General features: G+C 39.3%; 1 protein-coding gene across 1 annotated transcript in view; it reads left to right on the top strand.

The window, feature by feature from the left end:
- The window catches only part of LOC123535932 (synaptojanin-1-like), a 100012-nt gene that overhangs the window by 46340 nt on the left and 31099 nt on the right, over window positions 1–22573 (top strand). Inside the window, exons 16-21 of the mRNA XM_053529198.1 lie at window positions 1929–2088; window positions 7584–7668; window positions 10424–10624; window positions 12593–12671; window positions 15458–15629; window positions 17832–17906. Of these exons, the coding sequence (XP_053385173.1) occupies window positions 1929–2088; window positions 7584–7668; window positions 10424–10624; window positions 12593–12671; window positions 15458–15629; window positions 17832–17906 (772 nt within the window). The remainder of the gene's footprint in view (window positions 1–1928; window positions 2089–7583; window positions 7669–10423; window positions 10625–12592; window positions 12672–15457; window positions 15630–17831; window positions 17907–22573) is intronic.

Raw genomic sequence — 22573 nt, 5'->3', positions numbered from 1 at the left:
TTCCTAGCTCAAAGGTCAAGGTCACAGTCCTTGGTTGAACTTAGCCAATTTTCACTATATATATAGTGATAATGTGGTCTTCGTGTCCGGTCCATAACTTTGACATGCATGGTCCTATTTCAAAATAATTTGACACAAATGATAAGCATGGATAGACGATGTGTCGTGTGCAAAAACCGTTACACTAGCTCAAAGGTCAAGGTCACAGTCCTTGGTTGAACTTAGCCATTTTTCACTACAAATACAGATTACTAAATTTTCTGGTTTTCCTACAATATTTTTTTTAATCCCCCGCCACGAGTGGTGGGGGGGTTATAGGAATGGTCTCCGTCCGTCCGTCCATCCTTCCGTCTGTCCGTAAAACTTTCGTGTCCGCAACATATCTCCTAAACCCCTTGAAGGATTTTCATGAAACTTGGGTCAAATGATCACCTCACCAAGATGATGTGCAGAACTCATGAGTCACCCATGTCGGCTCAAGGTCAAGGTCACAACTCGAGGTCAAAGGTTTGAGCCTTCAAGTTTGTGTCCGTTCTGTATCTCCTAAACCCCTTGAAGGAATTTTATAAAACTTTAGTCAAATGATCATCTCATCAAGACGATATGCAGAACTCATGAGTCAGCCATACTGACTCAAGGTCAAGGTCACAACTTAGGGTCAAAGTTTTGAGCCTTCCATTTTGTGTCCGCTCTGTATCTCCTAAACCCCTTGAAGGATTTTCATGAAACTTAGGTCAAATGATCACCTCATCAAGACGATGTACAGAACTCATGAGTCAGCCATGTTGGCTCAAGGTCAAGGTGACAACTCAGGGTCAAAGGTTTGAGCCTTCTATTTTGTGTCCGTTCTGTATCTTCTAAACCCCTTGAAAGAATTTTATAAAACTTGGGTCAAGTGACCATCTCATCAAGATGATGTGCAGAACTCATGAGTCAGCCATGCCCGATTAATGTCAAGGTCACAACTTAGGGTCAAAGTTTTGAGCCTTTCATTTTGTGTCCACTTTGTATCTCCTAAACCCCTTGAAGGATTTTCATGAAACTTGGGTCAAATGATCACCTCACCAAGAGGATGTGCAGAACTTATGAGTCAGCCATGTTGGGTCAAGGTCAAGGTCACAACTCAGGGTCAAAGGTTTGAGTCTTCCATTTTGTGTCCGCTCTGTATCTTCTTTTCCCCTTGAAGGATTCATATGAAACCTGGGTGAAGTGATCACCTCAACAAGACGATGTGCAGAACTTATGAGTCAGCTATGCAGGCTTAAGGTCAAGGTCACACCTAAGGGTCTAAGGTTTGAGCCTTCAATTTTGTGTCCACTCTGTATCTCCTAAAACCCTTCAAGGATTTTCATCAAACTTGGGTCTCATGATCACCTCATCAAGAACTCATGAGTCAGCCATGTCAACTCAAGGTCAAGGTCACAACTCAAGGTCAAAGGTTTGAGCTCTGTATCTTCTAAACCCCTTGAAGGATTTTCATGAAACTTTGGTCAAATAATCACCTCATCAAGACGATGTGCATATTTCATGAGTCAGCCATGTCAGTTCAAGGTCAAGGTCACAGCTCAGGGTCAACGGTTTATCCTTTCACCATCCATAACAGTGGCGGGGGATTTAACTGTCTTTAAGACTGCCTTGTTGTAAATAAATAGGGGCCTTCTTTTAGTTTGTGAGCAGTACCATGCCTGTGACCTTTCTCATGTTGCGGGGGCATCAGTGTCTGTGACACATTTCTAGTTTAAATGAGGTTTAAATCAAATTCTGCAAAAAAGAAAATATTTTGATCTTAATGTGCAGCTGTTGTTTCACAGGATACAGTAACAAATACAAAACTAAGCTGTGAAAGGTTAGAACTACTTGATAAAATATAACTAAACATTGCTGCTCAAGAAGGATCCAAATGTGTATAATATCACTTGTGTTTGTAGGCATTCCAAGGTTTCCAGGAAGGTCCAACAAACTTTGCACCAACCTACAAGTATGATCAGTTCTGTGATGATTATGATACCAGTGATAAAAGTCGCACCCCAGCTTGGACAGACAGAGTTTTGTGGAGACATTATCCTTTTATAAAGTTTCAGAATACAGGTATGTTGTCTCGCAGTTATTTACTTGAAGTTTTCTATGAACAAAAGGTATATATGGGTTAATACAGACAAAAGTTTGTATTAGACAAATCATTTCATCTCTATATTTGTTGGGGTATTGTTAGATGGATGATAAGCATGAGGTATATTCATGATTTCACTTCTTTGCAAAGCTATGTTAGGTGAAGATATAAGATGAAAATTCCAATAGAATAAATTGATGCCATTTTTTGTATGTAAATATTTCTCTTTTAAATGACTCGTCAAATAAGGCTTCAATTTTTGTACCCCCCGACAACAGAGTTGTAAGGGGGGTATACTGGTTTCAGGTTGTCTGTCTGTCTGTCTGTCCATCTGGCCGTCTGTCCGTAGATGCAATCTTGTGCGCACCATCTCTCCTTATCCCCTTGACAGAATTTAATGAAACTTCACACAAGTGATCAGTACCAACAGTAATTGTGCATGGGGCATGTTAGGTTCTTTTAGAAAAAAAATTTGCACAGCTATGGGACTTTGTTTTTTTGTTACTATACTATATACATAGACACAATCTTGTGCACACCATCTCTCCTCATCCCCTTGACACAATTTAGGGAAACTTCACACAAGTGATCAGTACCAACAGTAGTTGTGCATGGGGCATGTTAGGTTCTTTTAGAAAAAAAAATTGCAGAGTTATGGGGCTTTGTTTTTTTGTACCTATATTATATACATAGACACAATCTTGTGCGCACCATCTCTCCTTATCCCCTTGACACAATTTAATGAAACTTCACACAAGTGATCAGTAACAACAGTAGTTGTGCATGGGGCATGTTAGGTTCTTTTAGAAAAAAAATTGCAGAGTTATGGGACTTTGTTTTTTTGTTACTATATTATATACATAGACACATTCTTGTGCGCACCATCTCTCCTCATCCCCTTGACACAATTTAATGAAACTTCACACAGGTGATCAGTACCAACAGTAGTTGTGCATGGGGCATGTTAGGTTCTTTTAGAAAAAACATTTGCAGAGTAATGGGACTTTGTTTTTTTTGTTACTATATTATATACATAGACACAATCTTGTGCGCACCATCTCTCCTCATCCCCTTGACACAATTTAATGAAACTTCACACAAGTGATCAGTAACAACAGTAGTTGTGCATGGGGCATGTTAGGTTCTTTTAGAAAAAAAAATTGCAGAGTTATGGGACTTTGTTTTTTTTTAATATACTATGTGCATACAGTCTGCATATGCAATCTTGTGCGTGCCTAATCTACCAAACCCTTGCACACAATTTAATGAAACTTCACACAAGTGATCAGTACCAACCCTAGTTGTGCATGGTGCATGTTACATTCTTTTAGATAAATATTCTGCATAGTTATGGGACTTTGTTTTTTGTTACTATACTGTATACATACAGTCTATATACATACAGTCCACATAATTATGCAATCCTGTGTGCGTCAAATTGCAATGTACTGTGTCAGTGCATGCGGGGGGTACATTCATCACCTTTAGTGATAGCTCTAGTTTTAAACTGGACAGTTTACCACATGTACTTGTATTTATAGTCAGATATATTGTGTGATAGCTGCACATTTTGATTAATTCAAAATGATTTCATCCCTATTATCTTTTAAGTATGGTTCAACAATGACATGAATCTTATTATACCCCCAGGTAAAAAGTATATTGGAGCTATATTAGAGTCCTGCATCCATCCATCTGTTTGTCCTGTCTGTCCATTCATCTTTCAGTATTCTAGTCCTCTCCATATCTTCATAACCACTGGGAAGATTTTCAAAAAGCTTCCAACAATTACTAATCTCATCAAGGTGACATGCATAGCACACAACCAAGGTTACTAGGTCAAGGACACACTTGGAGGTTTAAGGTCAAATAGCTTATTATAAACTTCCTGTCCTCTACATATTGTCTAAACTGCTTGGAATATTTTTTTTAAAGGTAGCATCAGTTGTTCACCTTATCCAGACAACATGTAGATTGCACAGTGCAGGTCACAAGGTCAAAAATACACTTGGAGGCAAAAGGTCAAATAGCTTAACTTAACTTTGGTGTCTGTTCAGTATCTTCTAAACCACTTGGAAGATTTTCAGAAAGCTAGCATCAAATAATTACCCCATAATGATGACATTAAGAGCAGACAACACTGGTCTCTAAAACTAAGGTCAGGGTCACAGAGGTCAAAGGTTAAATAGCTTAACTTTGGATCTGCTACATATCTTCTTTACCACTTTGAAGATCATTAAAATTTTATCCTTATCAAGATAACATGCAGAGCACACAACCCAGTTCACTAGGTCCAAGGTCAAGGTCACATTTGAAGGTTTATGATCAAATTGCTCAAATTTATGTCTGCTCGATATCTTTTTAACCACTTCAAGGATTTTCATAAAACTAGCATCAATTGTTGACCTTATCAGGGCAACCTGCATAGTGCACAACCCAGGTCACTAAGTCTAAGGTCAAAGTCACGGAGGTCAAATTTCAGGTAGCTCAGATTTGTGTCCACTCTTACCTTCTAAACCACTGAAATGAATTTCATCAAATTAGCATCAATTAACATCATCTAAATGACATGCAGAGTGCACAAGCCTAGGTCACTAGATCAAGGCCACACTTAGAGGTCAGATATGAGATAGCTCAAATTATGGTCCCCTCCATATCTTCTTAACCACTGGAAGAATTTTCAGAAAGGAGCATCAGTTGTTATCCTTTCCAAGACAACATGCAGAGTGCACTACCCAGGTCATTAGTTCAAGGTCACATTTCAAGGACAAAGATCATGAGCACAATATTTTACTTTCTCTGCATCAAAGGGGTATTAATTATGTCTCCCCCAGGAGACATATTGTTTTTGCCTTGTCCGTCCGTCCGTCCGTACGTCACACTTCATTTCCGAGCAATAACTGGAGAACCATTTGACCTAGAACCTTCAAACTTCATAGGGTTGTAGGGCTGCTGGAGTAGACGACCCCTATTGTTTTTGGGGTCATTCGGTCAAAGGTCAAGGTCACAGGGGCCTGAACATTGAAAACCATTTCCGATCAATAACTAGAGAACCACTTGACCTAGAATGTTGAAACTTCATTGGATGATTGATCATGAAGAGTAGATGACCCCTATTGATTGTGGGGTCACTCCATCAAAGGTCAAGGTCACAGGGGCCTGAACATTGAAAACCATTTCCAATCAATAACTTGAGAACCACTTGACCAAGAATGTTGAAACTTCATTGGATGATTGATCATGAAGAGTAGATGACCCCTATTGATTGTGGGGTCACTCCATCAAAGGTCAAGGTCACAGGGGCCTGAACATTGAAAACCATTTCCAATCAATAACTTGAGAACCACTTGACCAAGAATGTTGAAACTTAATAGGATGATTGCTCATAAAGAGTAGATGACCCCTATTGATTTTGGGGTCACTCCGTCAAAGGTCAAGGTCACAGGGGCCTGAACATTGAAAACCATTTCCGATCAATAACTAGAGAACTACTTGACCCAGAATGTTGAAACTTAATAGGATGATTGTACATGCAAAGTAGATGACCCCTATCGATTTTGGGGTCACTCCATTAAAGGTCAAGGTCACAGGGGCCTGAACATTGAAAACCATTTCCGGTCAGTAACTTGAGAACCACTTGACCCAGAATGTTGAAACTTAATAGGATGATTGGTCATGCAGAGTAGATGACCCCTAATGATTTTGGGGTCACTCTGTGATAGGTCAGGGTCACAGAAGCCTGAAAATTGAAAACCATTTCCGGTCAGTAACTTGAGAACCACTTGACCCAGAATGATGAAACTTCATAGGATGATTGATCATGCAGAGTAAATGACCCCTAACGATTTTAGGGTCACTTTGTTAAAGGTCAAGGCCACAGGGCCCTGAACATTGAAAACCATTTCCAATCAATAACTTGAGAACATCTCGACCCAGAATGTTGAAACTTCATAGGATGATTGTTCATGCAGAGTAAATGACCCCTATTGTTTTTGGGGTTACTCCGTTAAAGGTCAAGGTCACAGGGGCCTGATCATTGATAACCATTCCGATCAATAACTTGAGAACCACTTGACCCAGAATGTTGAAACTTAATAGGATAATTGAACATGCAGAGTAGATGACCCCTATTGATTTTGGGGTCAGTCTATTAAAGGTCAAGGTCACAGTGGCCTGTTCATGTAAAATCATTTTTTGGAAACAACTTGAGAACCACTTGACCTACAGTGTTGAAACTTAATAGGATGATTGGACATGCAGAGTAGATGACCCCTATTTATTTTGAGGTCACTTGATCAAAGGTCAAGGTCACAAGAGCCTGAACAGTGACTTGAGAACCACTAGGCCAAGAGTGTTGAAATATAGCGGGATGACTGGATATGCCAAGTAGATGATCCCTATTGCAGCCAACCATCAGTGTCTCTTTGACTTTCGCTCCTGACCCCTATTGACTTCTTGCCTATAGGACTTTGCATTGGGGGAGACATGCGCTTTTTTACAAAAGCATTTTCTAGTTACCTTTAGTGATAGCACTCGTTTGGTAAACAGTCTGTGAATCTCTTTTTATCTCTGAATCTTTTTTAAATTAATTGGTTTTGGCAAAAATGGCTATTTCATGAGGGCCTAAATTCATGGACGTCAAAGTTTAACAATATGATATGTGTAGGAAAGTCCTGTATATTGGGATTTCTTTGATTGACACAGCTACAAAATCCACAAAAACAGAGTTTATAAATGAGTATGTTACGATATATGATACTATACAGAATGGTCTTTTTTTGCTTACACAGTCACTCAAAAATTCAAAAAAGGTCACACAGTGTTCTGCCGAGGATCAAAAATGGTGGGTACACATGTCCCCTTGGTCAGAAAAATGTGGGGACCTTTTTAAACTCTTAGAGACAACAACTTTTGACCATATTTCATTGAAATAAATCAGTAATATTACTTCAATTGAAGTCTTTATTGTAATCCAACCATTGATACTCTTCAAACCAACTCTCCTGAAAATTGGAGTCACTTTTCTTTTTGGCTTTGTCCGAATTTTCTACACCCTCTCTGGTTTGATTTTGTAACACATTCTCAGTTTTGGAGACAAATGGTATTCAGTGTGAAACAGTCGACAGATTTTAAGCAGTCAGCGGACTCGCTTTCAATTTCACCTATTGAGACAGCATTTTCGTAACGCGACAACTGAAGCTTCTAGACCATTAGTGATTTTTAAATGAGATTCCCGCGATATTGCGGCCTCGGCAGAACGCTGGTCACAGATACTAAGCAGTACAATATCTGTCAGAGTTTAGCAGCCATGAAGCATGTATTGTGAACAATGTGATTACGGCTATTATCCGTCCAGTCTGGATAGAAAGTTAACCAAAGTAGATACCCAATATATAGTGGCCTGTGACACATGAAATAATTGCATCTATGGTACAATACATTTGTGATATTAACAGACAGTTTTATAATTTAGATGATGATAATGATGAGGAGGACCTAGAAACATGGCCAAAGTTGTTGTTGTATTCAAGATCAGAGCTAAAAACATCAGATCACAGGTAAGATTGTTTGTAATAAATGTAGGATCTTAGGATGTTACACAAATCTATGTAATTGTTTATAATAAATGTAGGATCTATGTAATTGTTTGTAATAAATGTAGGATCTATGTAATTGTATGTAATAAATGTAGGATGTTACACAAATCTACGTAACTGTTTGTAATAAATGTAGGATGTTACACAAGTCTATGTAATTGTTTGTAATAAATGTATGATGTTACACAAATCTATGTAATTGTTTTATACTGTTCTGTGATGCTGTAAACAACATTCAAAGATTGAGATTTGATCAATACTTTCTTTGAAACTATTAATTTTACTGTTTGTTGTTAGCATGTTGACAGTTGAATAAATACAAGTACAGTTCAACTTGACAAAGTAATTTGTCCTGTGCTCCTTGTGGCTTAGCGCTCTCTATGTTTGCTATATTCCAAGGATTGAATATGATTAGGTGGATACAAATTATAATATCTCAGTCAGCCTCCCCATAAAAAATTGACGGGGGTGGGGAAGGGGTTGTCTTAGGCTCTGAGTGTCTTTTGGACAGCTCTTGTCCAAGATTTACTGTGGTTCATGCGATTTTAGTATTTAACTATTTAATTATGTCTCCCCCAGGAGACATTGTTTTTACCCTGTCCGTCCGTACGTCCGTACGTCACACTTCATTTCCGAGCAATAACTGGAGAACCATTTGACCTAGAACCTTCAAACTTCATAGGGTTGTAGGGCTGCTGGAGTAGACGACCCCTATTGTTTTTGGGGTCACTCTGTCAAAGGTCAAGGTCACAGGGGCCCGAACATTGAAAACCATTTCCGATCAATAACTAGAGAACCACTTGACCCAGAATGTTGAAACTTCGTAGGATGATTGGTCATAAAGAGTAGATGACCCCTATTGATTTTGGGGTCACTCCATCAAAGGTCAAGGTCACAGGGGCCTGAACATGGAAAACCATTTCCAATCAATAACTAGAGAACCACTTGACCCAGAATGTTGAAACTTCATAAAATGATTGTACATGCAAAGTAGACGACCCCTATTGTTTTTGGGGTCACTCCGTCAAAGGTCAAGGTCACAGGGGCCCGAACATTGAAAACCATTTCCGATCAATAACTAGAGAACCACTTGACCCAGAATGTTGAAACTTCGTAGGATGATTGGTCATAAAGAGTAGATGACCCCTATTGATTTTGGGGTCACTCCATCAAAGGTCAAGGTCACAGGGGCCTGAACATGGAAAACCATTTCCAATTAATAACTAGAGAACCACTTGACCCAGAATGTTGAAACTTCATAAAATGATTGTACATGCGAAGTAGATGACCCCTGTCGATTTTGGGGTCACTCCATTAAAGGTCAAGGTCACAGGGGCCCGAACATTGAAAACCATTTCCGGTCAGTAACTTGAGAACCACGTGATCCAGAATGTTGAAACTTCATAGGATGATTGGTCATGAAGAGTAGATGACCCCTATTGATTTTGGGGTCACTCTGTCAAAGGTCAAGGTCACAGGGGCCTGAACATGGAAAACCATTTCCGATCAATAACTAGAGAACCACTTGACCCAGAATGTTGAAACTTCATAGGATGATTGTACATGCAAAGTAGATGACCCCTATCAATTTTGGGGTCACTCCATTAAAGGTCAAGGTCACAGGGGCCTGAACATTGAAAACCATTTCCGGTCAGTAACTTGAGAACCACTTGACCCAGAATGTTGAAACTTCATAGGATGATTGGGCATGAAGAGTAGATGACCCCTATTGACTTTGGGGTCACTCTGTCAAAGGTCAAGGTCACAGGGGCCTGAACATTGAAAACCATTTCCGATCAATAACTAGAGAACCACTTGACCCAGAATGTTGAAACTTCATAGGATGATTGTACATGCAAAGTAGATGACCCATAACGATTTTGGGGTCACTCTGTGAAAGGTCAAGGTCACAGGGGCCTGAACATTGAAAACCATTTCCGGTCAGTAACTTGAGAACCACTTGACCCAGAATGATGAAACTTCATAGGATGATTGGTCATGCAGAGTAGATGACCCCTAACGATTTTAGGGTTACTCTGTTAAAGGTCAAGGCCACAGGGGCCTGAACATGGAAAACAATTTCCAGTTAATAACTTGAGAACCTCTCGACCCAGAATGTTGAAACTTCATAGGATGATTGAACATGCAGAGTAGATGACCCCTATTGATTTTGGGATCAGTCTATTAAAGGTCAAGGTCACAGTGGCCTGTTCATGTAAAATCATTTTTTGGAAATAACTTGAGAACCACTTGACCTACAATGTTGAAACTTCATAGGATGATTGGACATCCAGAGTAGATGACCCCTATTTATTTTGAGGTCACTTGATCAAAGGTCAAGGTCACAGAAGCCTGAACAGTGACTTGAGAACCACTAGGCCAAGAGTGTTGAAATTTAGCGGGATGATTGGACATGCAAAGTAGATGATCCCTATTGCAGCCAACCATCAGTGTCTCTTTGACTTTCGCTCCTGACCCCTATTGACTTCTTGCCTATAGGACTTTGCATTGGGGGAGACATGCGCTTTTTTACAAAAGCATTTTCTTGTTTTGTATATTTTTTAAACAATGGCTGTTGATACAGTTGTATTATATTATGCTGATGTGAAGGGGGTTGTCACTGTCCGCAAATCTGAGAAAAAGTTTACCCAGCCATCTTAACTATCTGTGTTATATTATGATGCTACTTTATAAGGGTAAAAATTATAAATTTCAGACCAGTGATGGCTCTGTTTGATGTCCAGGTGATGACAGTGAAAGAAAATGATCGAGACAAGGTGTTCGAGGAAGTTCTGTCTAAACAGGGACCACACGATGCCACTGTAATTCTGTCATGTGACGACGGTGAATTTGATGATGAGTTGGTTGATGAAGTAGTTGGCACTTTCTCAGATTTTGGTGAAATTATTTTAGTACGGTAATAGTGATTTGATATCTTATATGGAAGTTTCTGTCTAGCTTATTATATGATAAAATAAGTTTCTGTATGAATTGGGTTATCATTTATTAAATATTTTGTGCTGATATTTCAAACAACCAATGTTTGTCAGACATTGAAAATATGATTTGGAAGTTGGAATTCATTGATACAGTTGTTCACTTGTTCTTCCATCCCGAATACATGTTCAGTCTGTAACTTTGTCATCCATCAAGAGTTTTTAGCTCGACTATTCACTATTCACATTCCTACTCACCACGGCTTCGACGTCGGCGTCACACCTTGGTTAAGTTTTTCGTACCAGTCCACATTTTGACAAAGTCTTTTGAGATAAAGCTTTGAAACTTTCAACACTTGCTTACCATCATCATGGCCAGTTATAGGCAAGAGCACATAACTCCATCAAAGATTTTGGCTGAATTATGGCCCCTTTCGACTTAGAAATCTTTGTTAAGTTTTTCGTACCAGTTCATATTTTGACAAAGTCTTTTAAGATAAAGCTTTGAAACTTTCAACACTTGTTTACCATCACCATGGCCAGTTATAGGCAAGAGTACATAACTCCATCAGGGATTTTGGCTGAATTTTGGCCCCTTTCGACTTAGAAATCTTTGTTAAGTTTTTCGTACCAGTTCTTAATTTAGTCAAAGTCTTTTAAGATAAAGCTTTGAAACTTTCAACACTTGTTTACCATCACCATGTCCAGTTATAGGCAAGAGAACATAACTCCATCAAGGATTTTGGCCCTTTTTGACTTAGAAATCTTGGTTAAGTTTTTCGTACCAGTTCATATTTTTTTTAAAGTGTTTGACATATGACTTTGAAACTTTTATCACTTGTTTAGTATAATAGTCTCTATCTGTAGGAAAGAGAACATAACTCATCTGTTTTGGCTGAATTATGGCCCTTTTTGGACTTTGAAATTGGTTCTGTTTTCATACAAGTCCATGTTTTGTCAAAACTATTTGACATATGGCTTTTAAACTTTGAACACTTGTTTATCATTATGATTTCCATCTGTAGGCAAGAGTACATAACTATTTTGACTGAATTATGGCCCCTTTTTGGACTTTGAAATTGGCTCATACATTGCCATTTAGTGCAAGACTTATCGAAATCAAAGAAATACAGGAACATTGTTTGTCTAATCTATTTATTTCTTTTGTCTGAATATCCATGGAAATGTTTTGACCCCATTCTTCAATCAATGCTTCGAATAGTTGAGCGCACTGTCATCAGACAGCTCTTGTTTTATTAATCCCCTGCCACGAGTGGTGGGGGGTTATAGGAATGGTCTCCATCCTTCCATCCATCCGTAACATTCTGTGTCCGCTCTGTATCTCCTAAATCCCTTGAAGGATTTTCATGAAACTTTGGTCAAATGATCACCTCATCAAGATGATGTGCAGAACTCATGAGTCAGCCATATCAGCTCAAGGTCAAGGTCTCAGCTCAAGGTCAAAGGTTTGAGCCTGTCCAATCTGTATCTCATAAACCCCTTGTAGTATTTTCAAATTCATTGATGTCATTATACATGGACTATAAAATATACTTTACAACGTTAATGGTTCCACCCAATACCATTAACATTTTCGCTATCCATAACAGAGTCGGGGGATATAGCTCTTTCAGACTGCCTTGTTATACTGTGAAATCATTAATTTACATCTTGGACTAACTTTCTTGTTTGAGTCAAAAGCCACATGTTTGTATCCCCATGAAGTAGCAGTTTTAGCAAAATACACGAAATGTCATGCCTATAAAGTTAAATAAATTCACAGTATATAGCAAGATAAAAAATCAAAACAATAAATGTAAATTTTTTATTTTGAAGCTGCAGTTAGGTGTATTAGCCCATGACTCACAATAAATATGGAACTTTTCTTCTTTTGAAAGTATTTAAATGATAAATCAAGAAGATGTTAATTCACAGAATTTACTTTACAGATTTGTTGATGAAGACATGTGGCTGATCTATAAGAATGGTCAGATGGCTATGAAAGCTTCTGAACAGGACAAAATACAGGTATGTTGGCAAATCAGTGTCCCTACATAACACTTGCAGGACAAAATACAGGTATGTTGGCAAGTTTATGTCCCTATATAACACTTACAGGACAAAATACAGGTATGTTGGCAAATCAGTGTCCCTACATAACACTTGCAGGACAAAATACAGGTATGTTGGCAAATCAAAGTCCCTACATAACACTTACAGGACAAAATACCCTGCACCTCCTCATTATGTCTCCCACCACACAGTGGTGTGAGAGACATATTGATTTACTCCAATCTGTTTGTCTGTCTGTCTATCTGTCTGTCACAAAGCTTGTCCGCACTCTAAGTCGAACATTTCTCATCCGATCTTCACCAAACTTCAACAAAATGTGTCTGCCAATAAGTGCTAGGCCAAGTTCGATAACTAGCCAAAGCGGTCTAGGCACTTCGGAATTATGGCCCTTGAATTACCAAAATCACTCGGATTTCTTGCGTAGTTTTACCTCCAAACCGACCCCTATACTACTAGTAGTATAGGGTTCTTTTAGTGTCAAGAAAGCGCATGCACATGTGGATTCAGTAAACAGTATATAAAGACTGACTTATTATTTAGATGATTAGGCAGTTGTGGGAGACATGCGCTTTTCTCAAAAGCATCTCTAGTTTCTGATTGTTTTGCACATTGTCTATTTGGTCCTGTAATCACTTAATGGCAAACTGATCCCCACATGACATCTGCAGGAAAAACATACAGGTATGTTGGCAAATTTATGTTGCCACATAACACCTACAGGACAACTTTAGGTATGTTGGAAATTTGTTTTCCACATACGACACCTGTAGAGTGACATACAGGTATGTTGGCAAATTCATGTCCCCACATTACACCTGTAGGGCGACATACAAGTACACTGGCAAATTTATGTCCCCACATGACACCTGTAGGTACATTGGCAAATTTATGTCCCCACATGACACCTCTTTGGTCAAAACAGCAGAACTATATGTAGTTGAGAGGTGTGGAATTCCACTGGCTGTCTTACCCTCGTACAGTCATTTTTAGTTCTGGACAAGACTTTGTGCAATTTAGCATTTAAATTGCCAGCTGATAAGCTGTAAATCAGTGGCATATCTTGTAAAACCATTTTTGTTGAGCCCGTTTGTAGAAGCGAAAACATAGTCATCCAAATGGTTGTTCAGTGTATGTGCGTGCGTCATGCGCCCTTCCAGATTTGTTTGTCCGGACCATAACTTTAACATGCATGGAGCGATCTCGTTTATATTTGGGATGAATGTTAACCTCAGTGAGACAAGAGTCTTGCGCAAAACCCAGATTCCTATCTTAAAGGTCAAGGTCACAGTTGAGGTCAAAGGTCATGTCAGAGCTTGTCCGGCCCATAACTTTGACATGCATTGAGGAATCTTGTTTATATTTTGCATGGTTGTTTAACTCGATGAGACGGAGTGTCATGTGCAATTTCAAAGGTCAAGGTCACAGTTTGGGTTCCAAGGGTGGGCCCGACATGTTGCCCTTGGGCATCTAGTTGATAATCCAAGAAAAAGTTAATGTATAATAAGAACTGTTTTTGCAAATTATAATGTCTAACAATTTTTTTTTTTGAAAATCCATCTTTTACTGATTTAAACTTTTACTATTTTAAATAATCTGGTAATGTGCATGTGCATTTGGTGTTTGCAAATAAATAAAAAAACTTGCATATTGTCATTTATTGATAGCTTAAGAGATATTATGCCTATATTTTATCTTTGAAGGAATGATCAGTTACTGCACAGCATGTATGTAAACATGAAATGAACACATTCGTGTGTTGAAAGTGCAACAGTGGTCATATACAGTAACATCTTCAATCTTTAGGCAATCCAGTGAACCAAGAATGAAGGATATCATGAGTTTGCTCACCCTAAACAGACCAAGATATGCTAGCACCCAAATATCCCTGAATAATTTCGTTTCATACAGACTAAAGGTTATGTTGGGCAATTCCTGAATTATAATAGACAAGTTTCGCTTTGTTATAGGGGCTCTTGGATTTACTGATTTCCTCATTCAGCTGTATCTTTCTAAAAGCTTTGAAATTATGAAATTTTTAGCTCACTTGAACTTTATTTAGCCATTGGCAGTTGTTGAGCCATTGTCCATCGTCCTGCATCAACATTTTTACTTAAACATCTTCTCCTCTGAAACTACTTGCTAGAATTACACCAAACTTAGTCAGTAGCATCCTGACATGGACCTCTATCACATATATTCATATGGTTCACATTGGCCCCTTGTGTGGGGCGCTAGAAATAAGAATAGAAAAACCTTTAAAACATTTCATCTCATGAACAGCTTGATGGATCTTCTTCAGACTTGGTCTGTAGCATCATTATAATGTCCTCTCCAAAATTTGTTCAAAAGGGGGCTCTTGGCCCCTTTTAGGGGCTGCTAGAGCCAAAATCAGAAATACTTTTTCTCATGAACCTGTGGAAGTATCTTCATCAAATTTGGTCTGTAGCATCATTATAAGGTCCTCTCCCAAGTTTGTTCAAATGGGGGCACTTGACCCCTTTTAGGGGCCACTTGAGCCAAAATTAGAAATACATTTAAAACGACTTCTCATGAACCGCTAGAAGGATCTTCATCAGCTGGTTTGTGGCATTATTTTAAGGTCCTCTTCCACTGGTATCTCAGTAACCACTTGTGGGAATGGATTAACACTTTCATTGTTCATTGTTACATTTTCAGATTATGGGGAAAGTTACATTTCAGATTATGGGGAATGAGTTCATTGTTCATTGTTACATTTTCAGGTTATGGGGAAGGAGATCAGGGTGAGATTAAAAACAAGTAACTGGAAAGAGTCAAACCTATTAGAACTGAAATCAAGTTCAGTGCAGACTGAACCACTGTTTAATACAACCACAAATAGTCTTCTTGGGGAGGATTTTGCGTTCACTGACATTGACAACTACGATAGTGAAGGTTTGTTCAGTTTTCAGAAATTTTGAATCCATTAGAGAAGCATGTCATTTTTATGCTCCCCAAAGGGCGAGCATATAGTTGCCGCTTTGTACGTACGTCCATCACACTTCTGTCCGTATAACTTGAAAAGTATTAATGGGATTTGATTGAAACTTCACATAATCTTAGAGGCCATTGAGACTAAGTGCAGTGTCAAAGAATCATAACTCTACCTAGTTTTTGAATTATATCCCTTTATTATACAAAATAAGGCTTGTCCGGAGCATTAATTGAAAAGTATTGTAAGATCCTCTCTTAAATCTGTTCAAATTGTTCTGATTGCCTGATTTTACAGGCCACTAGTGCTGAAAATGGAAAAATGTGTCAACAACCTCTTCTTGAGAGTTGCATGATGGATTGTCACCAAACTCGGTCTGTAGCTTCCTTGTAAGGTCATCTCTTTTCAAATTATTCTGATTGCCTGATTTTACAGGTCGCTAGAGCTGAAAATGGAAAAAACATGTCAACAACTTCTTGAGAATCGCATGATGGATCATCACCAAACTTGGTCTGAAGCTTCCTTGTAAGGTCATCTCTCATATTTGTTCAATGGTGCCTTATGACTGATTTTAGGGTCCACAAGAGCTAAAAGTAGAAAAGCCTTTTAATGACTTCTTCTCATGAATATAATCAAATATTTCCGTTTGACTGATTTTAGAGACCACTAGAGCTATAAAAGGAGAAAAACCTTTAAACAACTTCTTCTCTTGAACTGGTTGATGTATTTTCAGCAATCTTTGTCTGTAGCATGCTTGTAAGGCACTCTTTTAATTTGATTCAAATGGTTTTGACTGATTTTAGAGGCTGTCAAGAGGTGAAAATAGAAAAACTTATAAACATCTCAACCTCTTGAACTGCTTGATGGACCATCAATAAACCTGGTTTGTAGCATTTTAGGGGCTGCCAGAGCTAACAATGGAAAAACCTACACAGTTGTTACCATTAATGATTCAGTGTGTCATACATATATTCCAGGTCAGTTTCAAGTGAGCGACTAAGGGCCACTGTATGTATGTTTTAAATTGATTGTACTTCAGTGTACTTAGTGAATATCTGGTATTATATGCATACATGCTTTACCTAAAGTTGCCGCCAATAATACGTTATTGACAATTACTCAAAAAAATTGTTAGCTACTGTAAAATCATTAAAGGGGAATATGCAACAGTTGGTATTATTTCTTATTCTAACACAATCAGCAGCAGTTGCTCTATAAACATGTAGTGAAATTGCCTATACATGAATCTACGATAAAGTGTAGCTGTTCCATTCCACCCTAGGATTGTAACATGACTATGAGATTCTACTCTGCTTCGGTTATATGCCGACTAAATACTCAACTTTTTCAGTGCTAAGCAGTAGTAATAAAAAGTACATCAAATTTTCTGAAACAAACAATTTCTAACCGATGAATTTATTTGTTTATATTTTTACCGTAAGAAAATGTTACAGCCCGGTAAGTTTCAACTGCAACATCAGTGCATCTATGTCTGGTCGTGTGCATAGTTTACAATTTCTGTAATTAAAATTTACTGAATATCCGAAAATTCCGTTTTATGCAACGCTTTCCATTCATGGCGAGGTTTTTATAATAGCATATGGCCAGCCGAAAAAATGTAGTGCTGTAAAATGCGAAGAATTTGCATGGTTAGAATCGAAATAATAAATATGTTCCAATAATTTTATCAGTTTATAAAATATGGACAGTCGTTCAGATGCGAACATTAAATCACTCGTGCTACACACTCTTGATTTAATTATTACACATCCAAACTCCTGTCCGTATTTTATTAACTGATAAAATATAGGGACATATTTATTATTTCTTAATTAAAAAGAACTAGGTAAAACATTAATACTGCCAAGGAAAGAATGATGATTGTCACTGTGCCCAAAATGGCTGCTGTTTCATTAAATTGATTGTGTTCAAATAGTCATATCTTTTTTGTTTGTAGTCCAGTTTTCGAATTTTTTTCACCAGTTTATATTTTTCATTAAACTCTTTTCTAAATACAAAATGTACATACATTGTCGAATGCTGAATATTCCCCCTTTAATATTCATGAGGGTGTTGTGAAGCTGCAGCTAATTTCTTGGATTTTGTTCCTGCATCAGTAAGTCTCTCTTTTGATTGTGTGCAAATAATATACTTTAATGTTACAGGAGAGGATGAAGATGAGGAGCAAGAATCAGTGCCTGAACCCTCATCAAGGTCGGACAGTAACTCCCCAAAATCTGGTAAGTTTTCTTACTGAACCCTTACTCTCATCAAGGTCGGGCAGTGTTTTTATTGAACCCCAACCTCAAGGTTGGACAGTAACTCCCCAAAATCTGGTAAGTGTTCTTACAAAACCCCTGCCCTCATCAAGGTTGGGTAATGACTCCCCAAAATCTGGTAAGTGCTTTCATTATCCCCCGCCAATGAAATTGGGAGGGCGGTATTGAAATGGTGTGTGTGCATGCGTGCGTCCACAGCCATTTATCAGTAACTAGGTAGAATTTTATAAAACTTGAAATAAACATGAACCAACATACTGCGATGATGCCTGTCAAGTTTTTTTTGGATTGGTCAATTTCCCTTAGAGTTATTGCCCTTGATTTAATGAAAATTCCACATCCGGAGCCATATCTAGGAAGTGGTTGGGAATATTTAAATAAAACTTCATAAACATGTTCACCACTATGAGGTTATGTGGCCCTTCAAGTTTCAGTCAGATTGCCCAAGTAACACCAGAGTTATGGCCCTTAGAAGTTTCTTGTGTTAACTATATAGGGTACTATAATATGGCAATTTCTGCTTCGTAACTTGTGATATATTTAACCTAAAACAATTAAACTTAAATTGAATTTAGATCACCATAATGTGGTTGAGCACACACAATTTCGTCCGGATCTCTTTACTAACTTTAATTGTTTAGAAATCCACAGATTTGTACATAACAAACCAACCAATTGGTAGAATTTCATTAAACTTTTTTCATTCTTTTTCATGAACATTTATTATAAACATTGTGTACCCACACCTGGTCTCCACCTTGCCTTGGTCACACCCCCTCCCCGCCCCCCGCAAAAAAAATTGTTTTCATTCTTTTTTATGCCCCCGAAGGGAGGCATATTAGTTTTCAACTGTCCATCCGTTCGTTCGTCACAACGTTAACTTTTTGTATGAAGGCACTGTACTCGCGAACCACTGCACCCAGGACCTTCAAACTTCACATGCTGATAGTACTTATTGAGTACATGAGTACACGCCCCTGCTGACTTTGGGGTCAAAGGTCAAGGTCACAGGGGCCAATGTTAACTTTTTGCATGAAGGCACTTTACTCGCGAACCACTGCACCTAGGACCTTCAAACTTCACATGCTGATAGTACTTATTGAGAACACAACCCCTACTGACTTTGGGGTAACCAGGTTAAAGGTCAAGGTCACAGGGGTCAATGTTAACTTTTTGCATGAAGGCACTTTGCTCGCGAACCACTGCAACCAGGACCTTCAAACTTCACATGCAGATAGTACTTATTGAGTACACGACCCCTACAGACTTTGGGGTCACCAGGTCAAAGGTCAAGGTCACAGGGGCCAATGTTAACTTTTTGCATGAAGGCACTTTACTCGCGAACCACTGCACCCAGGACCTTCAGACTTTACATGCTGATAGTACTTACTGAGTACACGACTCCTACTGACTTTGGGGTCACCAGGTCAAAGGTCAAGGTCACAGGCGCCAATGTTAACTTTTTGCATGAAGGCACTTTACTCGCGAACCACTGCACCCAGGACCTTCAAACTTCACATGCTGATAGTACTTGTTGAGTACACGACCCCTACTGACTTTGGGGTCACCAGGTCAAAGGTCAAGGTCACAGGGGCCAATGTTAACTTATTGCATGAAGGCACTTTACTCACGAACCACTGCACCCAGGACCTTCAAACTTCACATGCTGATAGTACTTATTGAGTACACGACCCCTATTGACTTTGGGGTCACAGGGTCAAAGGTCAAGGTGCTGCGGGGGCATTTGTCACCATTAGTGTCAGCTCTTGTTTACATTTTTTTTTCAAACCTTCCATGAATACTTATCAACATGCAAAGTTGTACCGTTCCCCCACCTCACTCCTCCACCCAGTCATGCCCACCACCCAATTTTTAAAAAATTTTTTAATTTATTTTTTATTTTTTAATTTTCCATCAATATTTATAATCAACATGTGAAGTTTTGTACCCTCACCTGGTCACCCCTGCTCCCCCCCCCCCCCCCCCCCCCCAAAACCCCATTCATTTTCTGTTAAATTGATTTTGACTAATGAAATTATTTGCTTCTTAGTAACATACTTAACTTTTTGCCGGATATATTTTTTGCCATTCCTCACCACAAACCCTTTAGGCGGGGGATACCAATTCATCAGATTTGCTTGTTGAACCCCAATTTCAAGGTCGGACAGTAACTCCTCAAAATCTGGTAAGTGTTCTTATTGAACCCCGGCCTCAAGGTTGGACAGTAACTCCCCAAAGCTGGTAAGTGTTCTCACTGAACCCCTACCCCCATCATGGTTGGACTGTAACTCTCCAAAATCTGGTGAGTGTTCTTACAGAACCCCTAACCTCATCAAGGTTGGACAGTAACTCTCCAAAATCTGGTAAGTGTTCTTGCAGAACCCCTAACCTCATCAAGGTTGGACAGTAACTCTCCAAAATCTGGTAAGTGTTCTTGCAGAACCCCTACCTTCATCAAGGTTGGACAGTAACTCCCCAAAATCTGGTAAGTGTTCTTGCAGAACCCCTACCTTCATCAAGGTCGGACAGTAACTCCCCAAAATCTGGTAAGTGTTCTTGCAGACCCCTACCCCCATCAAGGTTGGACAGTAACTCCCCAAAATCTGGTAAGTGTTTTCACTGAACCCCTACCCCCATCATGGTTGGACAGTAACTCCCCAAAATCTGGTAAGTGTTCTTGCAGAACCCCTACCTTCATCAAGGTTGGACAGTAACTCCCCAAAATCTGGTAAGTGTTCTTGCAGAACCCCTACCTTCATCAAGGTTGGACAGTAACTCCCCAAAATCTGGTAAGTGTTCTTGCAGATCCCCTACCTTCATCAAGGTCGGACAGTAACTCCCCAAAATCTGGTAAGTGTTCTTGCGGATCCCCTACCTTCATCAAGGTCGGACAGTAACTCCCCAGAATCTGGTAAGTGTTCTTGCGGAACCCCTACCTTCATCAAGGTCGGACAGTAACTCCCCAGAATCTGGTAAGTGTTCTTGCGGAACCCCTACCTTCATCAAGGTCGGACAGTAACTCCCCAGAATCTGGTAAGTGTTCTTGCGGAACCCCTACCTTCATCAAGGTCGGACAGTAACTCCCCAGGATCTGGTAAGTGTTCTTGCGGAACCCCTACCTTCATCAAGGTCGGACAGTAACTCCCCAGAATCTGGTAAGTGTTCTTGCGGAACCCCTACCTTCATCAAGGTCGGACAGTAACTCCCCAAAATCTGGTAAGTGTTCTTGCGGAACCCCTACCTTCATCAAGGTTGGACAGTAACACCCCAAAATCTGGTAAGTGTTCTTGCGGAACCCCTACCCTCATCAACGTCGGACATTAACTCACCAAAATCTGGTAAGTGTTCTTGCAGATCCCCTACCTTCATCAAGGTCGGACAGTAACGCCTCAAAATCTGGTTAGTGTTCTTGAAGAACCCCTACCCTCATCAAGGTCGGACAGTAAAGCCCCAAAATCTGGTAAGTGTTCTTGCAGAACCCCTACCTTCATCAAGGTCGGACATTAACTCACCAAAATCTGGTTAGTGTTCTTGCAGAACCCCTACCTTCATCAAGGTCGGACATTAACTCACCAAAATCTGGTTAGTGTTCTTGCAGAACCCCTACCTTCATCAAGGTTGGACAGTAATGCCTCAAAATCTGGTAAGTGTTCATAGACATATTGTTTTTGCCCTGTCCATTCGTCACACTTCATTTCCGATCAATAACTGGAGAAGCATTTCACCTAGAACCTTCAAACTTCATAGGGTGGCAGGGCTTATGGAGTAGGTGACCCCTATTGTTTTTTGGGTCACTCAATCAAAGGTCAGGGTCACAGGGGCCTGAACATGGAAAACCTTTTACGATCAATAACTTGAAAACCACCTGACCCAGAATGTCGAAACGTTATAGAATGATTGGACATGCAGGCAGTAGATGACCCCTATTGATTTTGGGGTCACTCTGTTAAAGGTCTAGCTCACAGGGGAACATGGAAATCCATTTCCAATCAGTAAATATACCCCCACAAAACAAAGTTTGGGGGTATATAGGAGTGAGCTTGTCTGTCGCTTTGCCGAGCTGTTGGTTTTCATGGTTTCCAGACAATAACTCATGAAAGGTTGGTCAGATTTAAATAATTTTTGGTACACAGGTGTAACATCATAAAATACAGGTCAAGTTTGACTTTGAGGTCAAAAGTCAAGGTCACAGTGACCCAGAACAGTTAAATGGTTTCCGGATGATAACTTGAGAAGGTTTGGGCCTAGGATCATAAGTTTTGGTACACAGGTGTAACATCATAAAATACAGGTAAAGTTTGACTTTGAGGTCAGTAGGTCAAGGATCAAGGTCACAATGACACTGAACAGTTAAAATGGTTTCTAGATGATAACTTGAGCATGCTTGGGCCTAGGACCCACGAAAGTTGATAGGGAGGTTGGTCATAACCAGCAGATGACCCCTATTGATTTTGAGGTTTGACTTAGACATTGGCTTACTTCTGTGACAAGGCCATATTTTGGGGGTATAATTCATCACTCTTGAGACAGCTCTAGTTTGAGAACCTAGAACCTTCAAACTTCAAAGGTTGATAGGACTTACAGAGTAGATAACCCCTATTGTTTTTGGGGTCACTCCATCTAAGGTC

The sequence above is a fragment of the Mercenaria mercenaria genome, chromosome 17, assembly GCF_021730395.1.
Source record: "Mercenaria mercenaria strain notata chromosome 17, MADL_Memer_1, whole genome shotgun sequence".
Taxonomy (NCBI): Eukaryota; Metazoa; Mollusca; class Bivalvia; order Venerida; family Veneridae; genus Mercenaria; species Mercenaria mercenaria.
Note: the sequence above shows the minus strand (reverse complement) of the source record. Positions and strands in the feature narration are given on the sequence as shown.